At 42.5% G+C, this 16,197-nt stretch overlaps 1 protein-coding gene across 2 annotated transcripts in view; it reads left to right on the forward strand.

The window, feature by feature from the left end:
- Nucleotides 1-16,197, forward strand: part of CHUK (component of inhibitor of nuclear factor kappa B kinase complex) — a 32,062-nt gene that overhangs the window by 8,921 nt on the left and 6,944 nt on the right. For both annotated transcript variants that reach the window (XM_030031238.2, XM_030031239.2), the window contains 10 exons: nt 560-649; nt 1,303-1,427; nt 3,016-3,123; nt 4,696-4,831; nt 5,876-6,070; nt 6,456-6,558; nt 8,859-8,982; nt 10,249-10,400; nt 11,443-11,504; nt 14,097-14,206. In XM_030031238.2, coding sequence (XP_029887098.1) covers nt 560-649; nt 1,303-1,427; nt 3,016-3,123; nt 4,696-4,831; nt 5,876-6,070; nt 6,456-6,558; nt 8,859-8,982; nt 10,249-10,400; nt 11,443-11,504; nt 14,097-14,206 — 1,205 coding nt within the window. The remainder of the gene's footprint in view (nt 1-559; nt 650-1,302; nt 1,428-3,015; nt 3,124-4,695; nt 4,832-5,875; nt 6,071-6,455; nt 6,559-8,858; nt 8,983-10,248; nt 10,401-11,442; nt 11,505-14,096; nt 14,207-16,197) is intronic.

Raw genomic sequence — 16,197 nt, forward strand, 5'->3', positions numbered from 1 at the left:
AACTATGAATTTACTAAAAGTTTATGTCTTCTTTAAACCACAAATCCTATTTTGCTTGTTCTTAAATCCTTGTTGTTAAAAACAAACAACTTTTGCTTCCATTCAAGAACCTGCCTGCAACAGAATATGCGCGATAGGAGATTGTAGCATATCCCTGTGTTTGTGGCTTTGAGGGCTGCATAAGCTAATTCAGAGAGTCAGCCTAATGGATTTCTTAGTGAAAATTGTTTTCTCTATTGTTACTCTTTAAACAAGTAACTTTCAATTCCCAGATAAAAAGCTAGATACTCTGTTTGGCCAAGCTGTAACTGGCAAGCTGCTTCAAATAAAGTTGAGTCTGAGTTGAGATAGGTGGACAATGCCAGCTTATGTGGTGAAACAGCAAGGCTTAACACTGTGTCCCATGTCGAAGCTTTGCATGGACTTTCTCCAGAATTTCCATTCTGGCTTTCCTCTTCTTTGAGTGTATGCCATGGACGTCACTGCACAGATTTTGGGTTGTTTAGTGGGGGGGTTCTCTGAATCTGCTCTTCTGGTGAACTATTTAAACTGTCTACAGATTGTTCACAAAATAATAGACCTGGGATATGCAAAGGATCTGGATCAAGGAAGTTTATGCACTTCATTTGTTGGAACATTACAATATTTGGTAAGATTCCCCCCCCCCCCCCCCGTATACAAGTGATGTGGCATTGCCTGCCACGTTTTATAGAATCACAGAAGTGTGTGTCAAAAGGAACCTACAGAGGTCCCTTGGCCAGCCTCCTGTTCACAGCAGGACTGTCACCAGCACTAGGTCAGGGCAGCCATGGCTTGGCCCAGCCATGCCCGTTTCAAGGTTTCACTCTGAAAATGGAGATCCCGCACCTTTCTGGGTACCTGTCGCAAGGGTGTTCCTTCTCCAGGGGAAGAAGTGTTTCCTCATGTCCAGCCTGAACCTCCCAGATGGTGACCTGGGGCCATTGCCTCTCGTTTTATCACCCATCGCTTCCAAGATGAGTTTGGCCCCATCTGTCCCCTCCATCCCTTCCTCTGCCATGGTCAGGGGCTGCTCTCAGCCTGCCCCTGCTCCAGCCTCTCCACAGCCAGACCCAACAAACCCAGCTCCCTCCCATCCCCTTGTGGGTTGGGTGCTCCAGGCCCCGACCCACCAGGCAGCCTAAGTGGGGCCACATCAGGGTTCCCGTGCTGCTCTGGAACTCGGGGGCCACACCTTGACGTAGCTTTGTCTTGACCGAAATGCAAGGAAATAGATGACCTGAAATACCACTTTCAAAGTGTCTTTTTATGATCCTTTTTTAGGCTCCAGAACTCTTTGAGAATAAATCCTACTCAGTTACTGTTGATTACTGGAGCTTTGGCACGATGGTGTTTGAATGCATTGCAGGATTTAGACCTTTCTTACATAATCTACAGCCGTTTACCTGGTAAGACACTTACTCTGCAAGAGGTGATGCCGGGCAATAGGAATGAGAGCTACTGCCTGTGGTGAGGTGACAGAGTGAACCAGAATGATATTCTTGTTAGTTAGGTACTGAGGCTGGTGGTCTGCTATGCTTTGCTGAAGCCATTGATATGTTAGTAGTATCAATTACGGTTCAATTGGCTATTTATACATATTGAGTACATGCTTATTACATTGTGTGGTAGCCTCTGGTCATAATAATTCCTTCACAAGTGAAATTTGAATAAAAAATACAATTATAAACCAGTCTGTGTATCAGTGTCAGAAAAATGTAATGGGAAGGAGTGATATAGTCCTTTGTTCACCTAGGCTGTGAGGTTGCTTGTTTTTAGCAATAAATAACACACAGCAAGACAGACTGTGTTTTGTGTAGTAAACACAGTTACGTGTTTGTAAGTAACTTTACAAAACTGATGACTGAAAGACTTTAACCTGCATATGGAGGTTTCTGCTTGCCTTTTGAGGTCTAGAAGAAGGGGCAGAAATATATGTTTTTATAGAAAATAGTGTGGAAACATTTCTTACCTTGCAATACCAGGAGTGTATGTAAGCTTGGTTTTTAAAAGGGTGATTCTGCAACAGAAAAAATATGAAACTTGCTTTTTCTTTAGTGTTGAAACAATAACAGGAGAAAAGATAAATTTGAGTTTTTATGTAAGTGTTAGCTTAGAAAATTATTATGTGTTAACAAAAAATAATTTTAGCCAATATGTTGCAATAGTTTCCCTTTTAACTGCCAACTCTTGGGATTTTATTATTTTACTAGTTCAGTATTTTTTGCATTTTTTCCAACATGGAAAACTTGATTTCCTAACATAAGTAGTAGAAAACTAATGAATGAATGAGATTATAAACAGCTCTTCCCTATAAAAGAAGGAATAGAACAGCGCAGGCCACGTGTGTAGCTTCAGTTCCAGTTGGGGCTGACTGGGACAGAGAGCAGGGTGGCAGCCTCCAGGAGCAAGAAGCGTTCAGCTGCCTCACAGCTAACTGTCTACTTGCCCTGGGAAATCTTGCTGCTCCGGGAGCAGCTGAGCTCTAGGCAAGCTTCATACCAGTGCTGAAGCGAGCCAAGGTGATGAAACTGAGGCAGAGTTGCTGGTGATGTTTTCCCTGGTACTGGATCCAATAGCATGCTGTGTTTCTAACATTTACAGATGCTTCACTCAGATTGAGGTAAGGGCAGTGGTTTCGCCAGATGACTCTTGCAAATCTTATCTGTCTCATTAATGTGTGGAGGGTGATTTTGTTGTGCAGGCTTGCTCTGTGGTCAGTGAATTGTTACCTGTTAATCCTCTTGTTTGATGCTGTCCAGACCTCCTTGCAAGCATGTGCAAAAATGTTTCCAGAGACACAGTTAATTGCAAGGACACCCCTCTTCCACTTGGAGATGTTCTGGGTGGATTGTTCGGAAATGTCATCTTTGTCCTGAAAGAAGAGTGTTTTTTCTAAAGCTACTAGACTGTGGCACTTTTTGCTGCTGCCATATTCAATTGGCCCTTTATGAAAGTAACATTGTCAGTATATCCACAAAGGATTTTATTTTCTAGGCATGAAAAAATCAAGAAGAAGGATCCAAAGCACATCTTTGCTTCTGAAGAGATGAATGGGGAAGTTCGCTTTAGTACTCATTTGCCACAGCCTCACAGCCTCTGTGGGTAAGTGTGTCCTTGTGGCTACATGTGATAATTTTTGGCTTGTCTTTTAAACTGAGGGCTCCTCCTCCTTTATCGCAAGCACTTGAGGGGTCCTCCTTCTTTCTCCGAAGGAGTGTTTCAAGCTCCTGGCAGGCTACCATTTGCTGTTAAGGAATAGCCCATAGCCACATGGCTCTTTTTGATACTTCGGGCTCTCCAATGGCAGTTCACCCTGCAGTTTGTGGGATGATGGCAGTTCACCTTGCAGTGTGAACTCTGTGACTGCTTCCCACCCATTATCATAAGGCCTCTGAGTAACATCTACCAGGTAACTTGATGGTATTGAATCTCATAAACCAAGTACTTGAGTTAGCTGCTCTGTGAAAGCAGAAGCTTCTAGTACTTGTGCTGGGAAAACTGCTGCAAGTTCAGCAGAGGCCACAAAGATGGTCAGAGCCTGTTGAATAGAGCATACAAGGAGAGGCCCATGAAGCTGGGCTTCTTCGGTCTGGTGAAGAGAAGGCAAAGGGGGGTCTAGTTTTGTCTTCTACTATCTATTGGGGTGTTACAGAGACACCAGATCTAGGCTTTTCTCAGAGGGACAAAGCAAAAAGACCAAAGGCAACAGCACAAATTACAATAAGGGAGACGAAATTTGGGCACAGGAAGAGGGTTTCCCTGTGCTGGTGATGTGTCCCTGGTCGAGGGCCCCAAGCAGTAGGGGATCTCCATCTGTGGGGACTGCCAAGACTGGCTTGGACAGAGTCCTGAGCAGCCTGCTGTAGTTGTGATGTTGGTCCTGCTGTGGGCTAGCGCTCAGACCGAAGACTTCCAGGAGGGCCTTTAATCTGAATTAATTGCTCTGTACCAAGTCAGAAGTCAGGTTCTGATAATTTGTCACTTACTTAGCACTTGTGTCTTTAGATGTTGCCCAGCAGTCCAGCGCAACTCATTGGCACTGGCAGATTTCTAGGAAAAGTACTGGAGTTGAGAATTAAATAAGTGGCTTTGTGCCAGTGCTTTGGGCTTTTTGCACTGTGTACTGTCTTCAAAGATGTTCTTGACGATAAACTTAACATGCTTCTTGTGTGGATAAACGTGGAGGAGAACCTTCCAGGCAGCTCTGCAGCATGGGGATGGTTATTCTGCAGACAAGGCTTTGAAAACTATTTGATTTTATGTGCATCACAGATAGTTTTTGGAGGAAAAAGAACCAAAAAACAATTCTTCCCCGTATCCATTTTGCTCACGTGTCAAGGTACTTTTGACTCAACGAATAGGAGTCAGAAGAAGAAACATAATGCAAGGTGTATTGGATAGGTGTGTGCTCCTGCTGAGATCAGTGAAGACTGTTGTTACAGTGAGAATGCTCACTCTGTATGTGCTTTTCTCCCCTTCCATGCTTTCCCTGCTGTCAGGATGAGTGACTGCAGTGAAATCGCTGTTCTTCACACGTGTTTAGCAGATGTTACACACATATCGTCTCTAACCAAAGAGTTGTAACCTTATTGCTGTTGTGAGACCCTAGTTTTCTAAGTGGACTGAGGGTTGTAGAATATCTGCCTTCTCTTTCTTATGGCCCTTCTGTGTCAGTTTAATTGTAGAACCAATGGAAAGTTGGTTGCAACTGATGCTGAACTGGGATCCACAACAGAGGGGTGGAGGTTTAGATCCTGAGACCAGTCGTCCAAATTGTTTCCTAATAATGGATCACATACTGAATTTGAAGGTGAGTGAGGATTGTTACTGGGTGTAAAGGCCTACTGAAAGCATCTCAGAGGACAGAACGTGTGTTCAGTGGAGCAAAGCTATAATCCTGGCATCATCCAGCTGCAGGATCATGAGGACTGTTTTTCTTGGTATCAGGAAGTGAGTGTATATACAGCCTGTCTGATGCATGTCTGAAGGCAAAATATCATCAGCAATATTAATCTCTAGGTTTGCACATGGAGCAGAAGAATGACCCTGTATTACTGTCTGTCCTCTCAGAAAGGACTCACTAAGATCAAATAATGGTTTAATGTTTGCTAATAACAGTTTTCCTGAACTCCACTACTGATGCTGTGACCTCCAGGTCCATATACTGTAGTAGTACCTGTAGTAGAACAGAGTTTACGTTCACCTGACCCTTCCCCTTCAAGTAATTATTGGAGCTTTGCTAGAGTAAGACTAGCTGAGGCAAGCATGTATAGAAGCCAGAGGATAATTTTGTCTGATCTGGAAGGATTCCAAAGGAATTAAAGCCCGAAACACAAAATACTGTGCCCATAATTGGGACTTGTCAAAATTTGTATACTGTGGTGTGGTTTAGGTCCTACAGTCTCTGTCCAGATATAGTGAAACTATAGAGAGGGACATGAGAGCAGTGAGAAGACAAGCACTGGTATGTAATGGCTTTTTTGTATGGAGGGATTAAAGGAAAGGGGACCTTTCTTGGCAGCAGTACTGGCCAGCATCAGAGCCAACAAGGGTCAAGATGGCCTTTATACTAGCATGTCACCATTCTTTTGATGTAATTAAGCTGCAGCATGGCTTGTGAAGGCTGTTAGTGCATTTGATTGTAATTTTCTCTGACATTAAGTTAAAAATTACAGGCCCAGGCTTTGAGCTTTATTATGTGGGGCTTTACTCCGGAACTTGATTATTGTAGTCATTAAAACTCAAATGATGCTCTCAGTCTAACATGTTAATTGCTACATACTGCCTCCCAGGCCTTTGTTTCCTTTGTCTTTGATAGCCAGTGACTTGTAATCAGTTTGTACTCTTTTTACAGATAGTACACATCCTAAATATGACCTCTGCCAAGATAGTTTCATTTCTCTTGCATCCTGAGGAAAGCCTTCATTCCCTTCAGATTCGGATTGAGTTTGAAACAGGAATAAGTACTGGAAATCAGGAACTGCTGTTGGAAACAGGGATTTGCCTGGACCCTCGGAAACCTGCTTCCCAGTGTGTTATTGATGGCGTAGTAAGAACGATTCTGTTCATTTAATGTCTGTCACTTTCTCAGGGAATTTAAAATCTTAGGGAAGATAAATTGCCTTAATTTTTTCCCAGTGGAGACAGTTTGCTCTGTAAGTGTAGTAACTCCTAAGGTCTAGCATTATTTCCTTTCTTGGGTAATGTTAGCAGATTCCTATAGTTATACTCTGTCTAAATATTTAAATAAAGTAACTTGCTAGCAAACGGTCCTGTGTTTCTGTGGGATCTATGAAAATCAGTTTTTTAAGGCACCTGATAAGAAGAGTGTCTGCCCACAATAATTAGTTCAGAATGTAACCAGGACCCTCTGGGTTAGTAGGAGCTATGTTTAGGATTTCTCTTGTTTATGTTCTCTTCTCTTTTCTCACCAGAGAGGCTGGGATAGCTACATGGTCTATTTGTTTGATAAAAGCAAAACTGTCTATGATGGACCCTTTGCTTCTCGGAGTCTGTCTGATTGTGTAAATTACATTGGTAAGTATGCTGAAGGACAGCTGGGAACTGGAAGCACTGCTTCTCATGTAATATGAAAGTAGATTTGCCTTACAAATCTCTGTGTGTTGTCTTGAAGGGCAGTGTCTTAATTCAAAGAGGACCATTTAAGAACATGGGGCAACCTAACAAAGTTTCATCTGCAGTGCTGTATCTCCACATTTCGTAGATGTAGCAGTTCAGAGAATTTATTGCCTGCCCTTCAGGAACTCTTCTATAGAGCAACTTAAGAATTCATTTAAGGTTTTTGCCCTTGTATTAAATTCTGTGCATCTACCCCACCTAAACATTGCCCCACTTAAACAGAACCACGATGTGAAGGAAGGCTTGGGAAGTAATACGTGCAACCTAATCTTGTAGCCTAGAGAGGGAAAATTTTGGTTATGTCAGCACACTACATCCTGGAAAGAAGATTCTGACTTGGGGGCTGTGATTTCATTTGCACAGTCTTCTGCTCTGCTAAAGGGTCTTGTCCCTTCACACCCACAGAGTGTTGCAGTGACATCATGCTGGGATATGTTTGCAGAACTTGAGTGATCGCCCACATAGACGTCCTTTGGTGGTACAAAGGGTCAGGGTCCTTCTTATCTTAGGGTTTAGCATCTGTAGAAGTTGTGCACATATCCTTTCTCCTACTCCCTTTGCACAGGTACAAACAGGTTTCAGCTCCTTGCAGTCCTGTCTCCTGAGCCTGGGTGCTTTGGATGTTCATGAGTAGTTGCCCTCCTACAGCTCTCCTAGATTGATGCTTCTGAACCCCGTGTCAGCATCTTGAGGATACAGATTAGCTTTTTGCCCTATACTGTCTGTGATAGTTGCATTTCAGCTGTGATCCATCTCTCATGTCTTGCCTAAGTGAAAGAACAGGTCCCTCATTCTGTGCTGCTGATAGTTCAGGGCCTGTGTCAGGAAATCCACCTTGCACTGATCACAGAGCCAAGCCAGTGTGTTTGGCCATGTTGCACCAGTTGCAGAACTGCTGTCATTCCCCTGTGGTGGTTATGAGTTAGGGCTGGTCTTCAGAGACACTTGACAGAGGTTCAAAACCTCTTGTACTTTCTTCCCAACAGTTTTCAGCTCTAGTGATAATGTGTCTATAACCCCATAGCACTGTTTCTGCTTCTGGTCTCACCAAGCAGAGCCAAGTGCCTGAGAAAGCCCAGGCCCCTCTTTCCTCTTGAGTTGTTAGGAGTAGAGCCTGTCTATTGCTGCATGGATACTGGTGGGATCTGCTCCAATTGGTCCCTCTTAGTTCTGGTGCTGCTGCCTGGCCCTGGCATCATCAGTATACTTTTAGACTATGCATGAAAGCTGCTTCTCTGCTTACAGCTTCCCTTACACGTCTCCTGAAATGACAGCAGTCATCTGCAGCACCTAATATACCTCTGTGAAGGTACCCAATATACCTGTATGAAGGACCTTGTATACCTCTATGAAAGAAAAAATAGTGTCAAGGGACAGGAGACATCTAGTGGCATACTGCATGTGCAGGGAATGCCTTGTGACATACAGTTACTGTTAAGTAGCTTAATTTTCTTTGGTCTGGCTCTGCAGAAATTGTGCTGGTTTTCCTTGTCTCCTTTGTGTCACTCAGGTTTATTCTGATCTTCTTTTTTCTGTGTTCTGGGCTATTTTAGTCTGGTGAATCTCATTGTGTGGCGTCATTGTGGTGAATCTCTTGGAGCTAAGGCTTTTTACGTGTTTATTGATATCCCAATGTACTGACACTTCTCTGTCTCTATAGGGGAACACACATAAGTCCTGCATCTTTTCCCCTTAAAACATCTACATCAGGAATCTGGGAGGAAATGTACAAAAGATTTGAACACATTTTCAGATGAAACACACATCCCAACAGTGACCAGTATCAGTTGATTAAATGGAGCAATTAAATTTGCTTTGCTAGCTTGGGCAAGTGCTTTAGATAAAGTTTTTTGATAAAACCACTCATGGGTCCTGCTTTGTGCCGTGTTTCATGCAGTGTGCCTTGTGTTTGCTAGTGTCAGTAGGCCAAAGTGCTCAAAGAAATCAGTATTCTTGTAGCTGTGAGTTCAGACATGAGCTGTTGCATGGCCAGTAGCAGGCTGTCAAATATGTGGGGAGCTGTAACATGAAAAGCTTATACATGCTTAGGCAGCATCACATAAAAATTGAGCAGATCTTATGTGGCTTGATCCTTTAGTTTAGGCACCTGAAGCAGGAATTAGGAACGTTGTAAGCACTGAAATCCTTCTGTAGAGTTGTCCTTTCATTGTGTACAGTTGTGGTTTTTTTGCATTCAGTACAGGATAGTAAAATCCAGCTGCCAATTCCTCAGCTGCGCAAGGTATGGGCAGAAGCAGTTCACTACGTGATTGGGCTAAAAGAAGATTATAGCAGGCTTTTCCAGGGCCAGAGAGCTGCCATGTAAGTTCTTACTCCTCATTCAGAAGATTCATTATGCAAATACAGAGGCTGTTTGCATGGAAAGGTATGTCTCGGGGACATGGGTTAGCCACAATTTTACAGCCCTCTGCTGTTCTCTACTTTTACATTATAAAACATATTTGGGCTGGGAGCTTATTCTGCTCCAGGAATTTTACTGCATAGTGCCTGACTGATAATAACTGAAAAAACTTGAACTTTGAATATAGTCACAGACTCACAGAATGGCTGAGGTTGGCAGGGACCTCTGGAGGTCATCCAGTCTGACCCGCCCTGCTCAAGCAGGGTCACCTAGAGCTGGTTGCCTAGGACCATGTCCAGATGGCTTTTAAATATCTCCAAGGATGGAGACTCTACAGCCTCTCTGGGCACTACCTCTGCGAGTGCTTGGTCACCTTCACAGTAAAAAAAGAGATTCCTAATGTTCAGAGGGAACCTCCTGTGTTTAAATTTTTTGCCTATTGCCTCTGGTCCTGTCACTGGGCACCACTGAAAAGAGCCTGGCTCCATTCTCTGTGCACCCTCCCCTCAGGTATTTGTACGTTTTGATCCCCCTCGAGCCTTTTCTTCTCAGGGCTGAACAGTCCCAACTCTCTCAGCCTTACCTCATAGGAGAGATGTTCCAGTCCCTTAATAATCATCATAGCCCTTCATTGGCCTCTTGCCAGTATGTCCATGTTTCTGGTGTACTGTGTAACCCAGAACTGGACCCAGGTGTGGCCCCACCAGTGCTGAAACGAGGGGGAGGATCATCTCCCTTGACCTGCTGGCAATGTTCCTTCTAATGCAGCCCAGAATAATCGTTTCACAGAAACGATTCTGCCACAGAAAGTGGCAGAATGAGTGGAACTGTTCGTTATATTTGTAGGGTTTTGTCGTTTGATTGAATCACAGAATGGGCAGTGTCATATATCTTAAGTGATTAAAAAGGGACCAGAATTCATCAGGGGCAACATGCGCTACAGGACTCTCTAAATGCTAAGAAATACTTTACACTGCAAGGACTGTTTAAGTGAGCTTGACAAAAAAAACTGGGAAATGAGGAAGGACTTCCTCTTTTGCTTGCTGAGGACCTGCAGCTTCTGAGGACGTGAGATGGAGTCTGTGACCCCACTGAAACTCCCTGTTCCAAGGATCTTACAAAATTTTTTGCTAGCTATGTCTTTTTTTCAGGTAATGTGACAGCACTGGCCACATAAGTCCAGATGCGCTTTTCAGCTAACTTGCTGTTCTTGTTTCATTTGTTAGGCTCAGTCTTCTTCGATATAATGCCAACCTAATCAAAATGAAAAACAATATGGTGTCAGCATCTCAGCAACTGAAAGCAAAGCTGGAATTCTTTCATCAAAGCATTCGCCTTGACCTGGAGAGATACAGTGACCAGATGGCTTATGGCATATGTACGTATTGTGTAATACTTGCCTGTGTGTCTTGTCTGATCCTATAAAGGATCAGACTGACTATGATGGGCTGTGGGTAAGAACTAGCATTAAAAAAAAATGAATGCAGGAGCTGCCAGTGTGTTCCTCAGCATCTTTATGGGTCTGTTTTAGCTGGGGCAGATGCAGGAGAAGAGTTTGGCAGAAGCAAAGGCAGGAAGATAAATGTTTTTGGAGACCTTCAGTGACAGTGAAACAGGAGGTCAGCTGTTCCCCACTGAGAACACCAAGCTAATAAAATTAAATAAAATTAGAGTATTAATAGTACTGGTGATATAAATGTTTGCTATTTATTCATTCAGAGTCTGATTCATTTGGAGTTGTCACTGGGCATAAAGTGGAGGGCAGAATTGCTGCACTTGATATATGGTGGAAGGGCCACTAACCATCCATGGCAGATCAAATGGGCATGGTGACTGTAGAAACACTGTTTTGAACAGTGCTAAGGGAGTGATCTAGCTGTGCTTGATATCAGGAGGTAGCATAAGTCAGGATGAGAGATGAGGTGAAAAAGCACCAGCTATGGTTTTAATGTTACAGAAACGTCTCGATCTTACAAATACTGTTCAGGAAAGAATAGTAAGATTTATGCATAGTTTGGATATATAGCTAAAAACTGAAACTTGAGTCAAAAAGTATGACTGGGCTGAAGGACGATGATGGAAAATGGAAAGGCTCGGTGAACTGATTTTGGACAGTCTGTGTTTAATCAAAAGTGGCAGTTGTTGAGCTTAATGGTGGAGTTTGACTGAAACTCATTTTAGGCCAGTGATTGCAAACAGTGGTGAAATCCTACCAAAGGGTTTGTATGTGAGTTAAGGTCAAGTATGGAGTTGTTAAGTTGCAACTTTGCTGTCTCTGTGATCTCTGAGTCATGACTGCTGCTTGGAGATTCAGTGTCATGCCCTTTGTGTTCAAATTCAACTGATTTATGTAAAGTTCAGGTCATGCTTCATTCTTGTGTCTGTATCTTTTTAAAAATTAACAACTCTCTTCTCCGAAGCTTCAGAAAAGATGCTCAAAGCCTGGAAGGAGATGGAAGAAAAGGCCTCTCAGTGTGCACAGGTAGGGTATATTAAAGAAGCTTCATTATCTCTCTGTGAAGGAGATCATGACAGGAACTTAGTGTCATATGTGCCACTGCTCTGTCCCTTCAGTGTGTTTCATATCCTACCTGCTGTGGGAATGGGAATATCATTGCAGGAGCATTAAAAAAGAAACAGTCCCCCGTTGCCAGGTTGTTTGAATCTAGTGATTTGAGGAAAACCAACACAAATGGCACTAGACTCAGTTGTCTGTATAGAAAAGTAGACTACAGAGACACATTATTTATTGCCCAAAAGAAACAATGTTGCTGTAGACAAGAGTTTTCCTGGTTGGATTTATTGCACAGGAAAATTTCCATTGCTAAAGCTGAAAATAATACCAATCAATTACTATGCAGTGATTTCAAAATTGCAATACTTCATTTAGGAGTACAAGCATAAATTTCTGATATTCTGCAAATAAAGATGCAAATTAGTTTTTAATGAGAGTCATCCTTAAGAAATTTAGAGCAGAGCTAGAGCCAGCTCTTACTCTGAGTAGTCCTAACAGTTAACAGATGTTTTCACTTGTGGTTTATGGACAGTTGAGCTGATGTAATGGCTTTCTGTTTCTCAGAGTTAGTTCTGCAAGAAAGGCTAGTTGAAATTTATCTACTGCTTAGAATTCTGATCTCTGTCTTCTGGGAACAAACATTTTAGTTTTACCTCTGCTGAAAACGATGAGGAGACAGAGGCCGTTTTGACAAAGAATAATTATACCTGCAGTTCTGTCCAGGCCTTCATAGGGAAGGAATAAGCTTTTAGCTATGAAAACTAGGGACAGAGGATGATTGTAGTTTATTGTCAAAAGCTGTTTCTTCTTCTCTTCTACTGGATGTGCTGAATAAAGCTTGGGAGAGGGGAGCATTCAGAAGGAATGCAAGGAAAAATCAGCACATTTGTAATGTATTTCTCAGAGTAGAGGTCTTTAAAATACCTCAAAAAGTACTCTCTTTTTTGTGCTCTGTGATAACAGCTAACTGTAAGAGTGCCAAGAACATTGCATGTTCTGCTGACCAGGACTGTCACATAGTTTGCTGGGCTGATGTCTTGCATTTCTGCTCTCCCCTGCAGGGAGTTTTTGTATCAGCCATCATAGTAATACAGAGTACAGTGATTAATACATAAAAATCGCAGACACCATTAGAAACACAAACAAATTACATTGCCTGTTTTTTCCCCTGTGAGGGAATAGACTGGGTAGTTCAGGTTCTGGGATCCATTACCTATCCTGATCTAAGTCAAAAGGTTCTTGGAGCCTTGAATCTGCTTGCTGTGATATGATAGAGTAGGAGAATTGTGATTCCCACCTGAATTTACCTCTGGTTAGCTCTTTAAATTTTGGGATCTTGTTGCTCCCTCTTAGGAAGCAAGAAGGATAAAAGGGAGGCTGCTTCTAGCAGAATAACTCAAAGCTGTCACTGGCTGTTTCCAGAAAACCAGGAAGCTCAACAAATACTTACTTTGCGGACCATCAGAATTATGTTCTGTCTTCAAGCTGTGCAGTCCACATGTATAATCACACCATGTCCATTTATCAGGAATTGAAAATGTTTTACTCTGTAATACACAGTGGTATGTCAGTCTATCTAGCAGGCAGCTTAACTTCTGTGAATTCAAGAGATACAGTTATGTTGTGTGGTGAGTCACGGTGCTCCAGATAAAGACATTTCTTTTGATAAAAGGGTTTATTTCACATTTTTCTCACAATCTGATTCTCCTTTGATTATGTGGCTTCTCGCTGCTTCTTCTTCTTGGTTTATTCTTTGGCTGCAAGACCTACAGACATCCCTTTCTGGTCAAGGGGTCACATCCCATTTATATAGCCTCATACCAAGTACTTCTGCAGCTTCAGCAAGGGGTACGTTATGTAAGATGTTCGATTTTCAGGTCCTACAGCCTCAAGTCAGAAAGGAAAACCTGAAATGGCTGAAAATACTTTCTCAGGAAAGCAGATCAGTGCCCACAGTCCATGGCACTAAGACCGATTATGGTGACCAGTGCTTTCTTAACCATGCTGGGGATCTCCAGTGCATGTCTGGCACCACATACCCACTCCTTATGCTCAGAAATGCTGTTGTTGGCTGCCTCACCTAACTTATGTGGGGGCTTGGCATAAGATCAGTACCTTTTATATTGCTTTGAGGAAGATGTGAAATACCAGAGAAATGTCAGACCAAAATGCATATGGGAGGGTAAAATGTGAGAGCACCCTCTGTCCATATGGTAAGAGTAGGAGAAAAAAACCTTCGCTGCTGGAACGTGCGTAGAGCCAGAGAGTGTGTGTGCGCACGCGTACAGCACGCATCTCAAAGAGATAGGAGTTATGAAGAAACTGATTTTTCTCATCCAGTGTGGTTGTCAGAGATTTGGATCCAGGTGATATCATGCACTGAGAAGATAATAATAACACTAACCTCAATTATTGTAGCAGCCATCATGTCAAAGAGCTTTTTTCTCCTAAACTCTGCGTGGAGTCAGTCCATTACCCAAACAAGTGCTCTGGGGATCCTTCTATCTACTTTACTGTTCTCCTCCTCCATTTTGATTTATACCTACATTTTGCCATTAGGCTGAAGATATTGGATATCTGGATGAGCAGATCATGGCTCTGCACACAGAGATTGTAGAGCTTCAGAAGAGTCCATATGCGAGGCGCCAGGGAGAGGTCATGGAGAGCTTGTAAGTCCTTTGCTTATTATTTTTATGGCATGTAAATGGATTTTGTGTATTGCAGTGTCAGGGTTTTTTTTTAATCTGTTGGTGGTTCCATCAGCGCTTTTGAAATACACTCTCCGCTTTTTGCAAGCTGCAAGTACAGAGTAGTTTGCAATTGGTTTAAGATCATTTTGCTGGTAAAAGGGAAGATCCCACCACTTGTGACTGTATGTTCCTCATTCTTCTTGAAGTTCTCATGATTGCTTGGCAGCATTATAAGGCAGAATAGGACACTGCTCTATCCAAATGCTAGCTGTGCAAGAAAGATTAACATTCAGTTGCATGGGTAAACTCATCTAGTTTACCTAACTTACCCTGCAGCCACACAATGACTAGACCTGGGGAAACATGGAAAAGAGAGCTGGGGAGGACAAGACACTTCTCTGTCACTGACTATGAAATTTCATCTTAGAAGAGGATGGGCCTAAGATATATCTTGGTCTCACCTGAAAAATGCAGAGCATCTTTTTGCATCAGAGAAGAGTCAATTTTATAGTGTTGAGTGAGAAAATGATGAGGTCATTGTAAAGTCCTATTAAGTATCTTCAATGTGTTTTCAAAGGAAGGATAATTAACAACTCTTGGATACTTGAATATTTGGAAGCTTGAATTTTTTTTTTTTTAAGTATTAAAGTATGAAAGAGCTAACTGGTATTACTGATCTTAGGAAGACTTTGTAGTTTGGGCTGTTGCTGAGAGCACAAGTGACAATTATAAAAAAGAGGGATCGAATAGCCACCAAGACTGAATAGCCACTAAATCTGTTGTTAATAAGAGCTCTTCTGAATGACTGAGTATTCTGGGAGGAAATGTGCCTGTTCCTGGCATGTTCTCCCCCCTCCCTTTTTGCAGAGGTAGATCAGCTAAGTTGCTTTTCATCCATGTGTAGTTGCAGGAGCAGCAGAACTAATGCACAGGGGAGGAAGTGGTGGAAGGGAGAACCACCTCTTGCAGCAGTAGCCCCCATTCAGAGCAGCTTAAACTAAAAATGAACCTGCCTCCTAAAACGTTGTTAAGCACTTCTGCCACTGCAAACCCATCAGCTATTTGCAAGGTGCTTAAAGTGTGCCCTAAGCTGTTGATTATTCTGGTCTAAAGCTGCTCCTCTTAATAAGGAGTGAAGTGGAGAGCGGATTGAGTCTCCAGTTTTTGGGGCTGTAGCGAAGCATACTGTACAGCACTAGCTTAAGGTTTGAGATATACAGCCAGGAGTAAAGAGCACCTCTCCCCCTATCCTTGGCTGATGCAGGAGTTTGAAGATGGATAACTATCCAGCACACTAGAAATGCTAACTTACATAAGCAGAAGCAGCTTGCGTGATCTTTTGAAACAGTATTGGGGTGATCTAAGGGCAGCTAGGGGGAAGAAGAGGCCTGTTGAGGGCCCAAAAGCAGAGTTAGAACTGGCTAAACTGCTACTTGTTTCTGACAGACTTTTGATTCAGAACAGTGAAGATTTGTTCAAGGGTGGAAGCTTCAGTGTTTGGCTGCTTTTGAAATATTCGAAAGAAGTAACATTTATTTAATGGGAAGAAGAGAAACACTATCCTCTTGTTTGTGATGCAGCTGTCTTTCTACTTACAGAATATCACTAAAATTCAGGCAAAAAATGCAGAACAGGAACTAGAATTTCTTAGGCAGTTGTGCAGAAGTACCTATAGTTACAAAAATGAAGTTTCATAATTAAGGATACCATGGAAAGAAAGCACAGCTGAGCCACATGAAAATTTGAAGCTGAAAATAACCTTCAATTGGTATGGTTATCTGACAAGAAAATGCATAATCAGAGGAAAAGAGAGACAGCTTTTAGGGAAGAGTTGGTTTCCATCATAGAAAGACCATCCCTTGTGTTCCAAATGTCATACTTGTATACTAGCTGTAGAAGAAGGTGGCATCTCCAATGTATGAGGTTCAGCAAGGGATAACTTAATTGCAATGCTTTTTTTTTCTTGAGTC

This window comes from Aquila chrysaetos, chromosome 11 (genome assembly GCF_900496995.4).
Source record: "Aquila chrysaetos chrysaetos chromosome 11, bAquChr1.4, whole genome shotgun sequence".
In the NCBI taxonomy this organism is placed as follows: Eukaryota; Metazoa; Chordata; class Aves; order Accipitriformes; family Accipitridae; genus Aquila; species Aquila chrysaetos.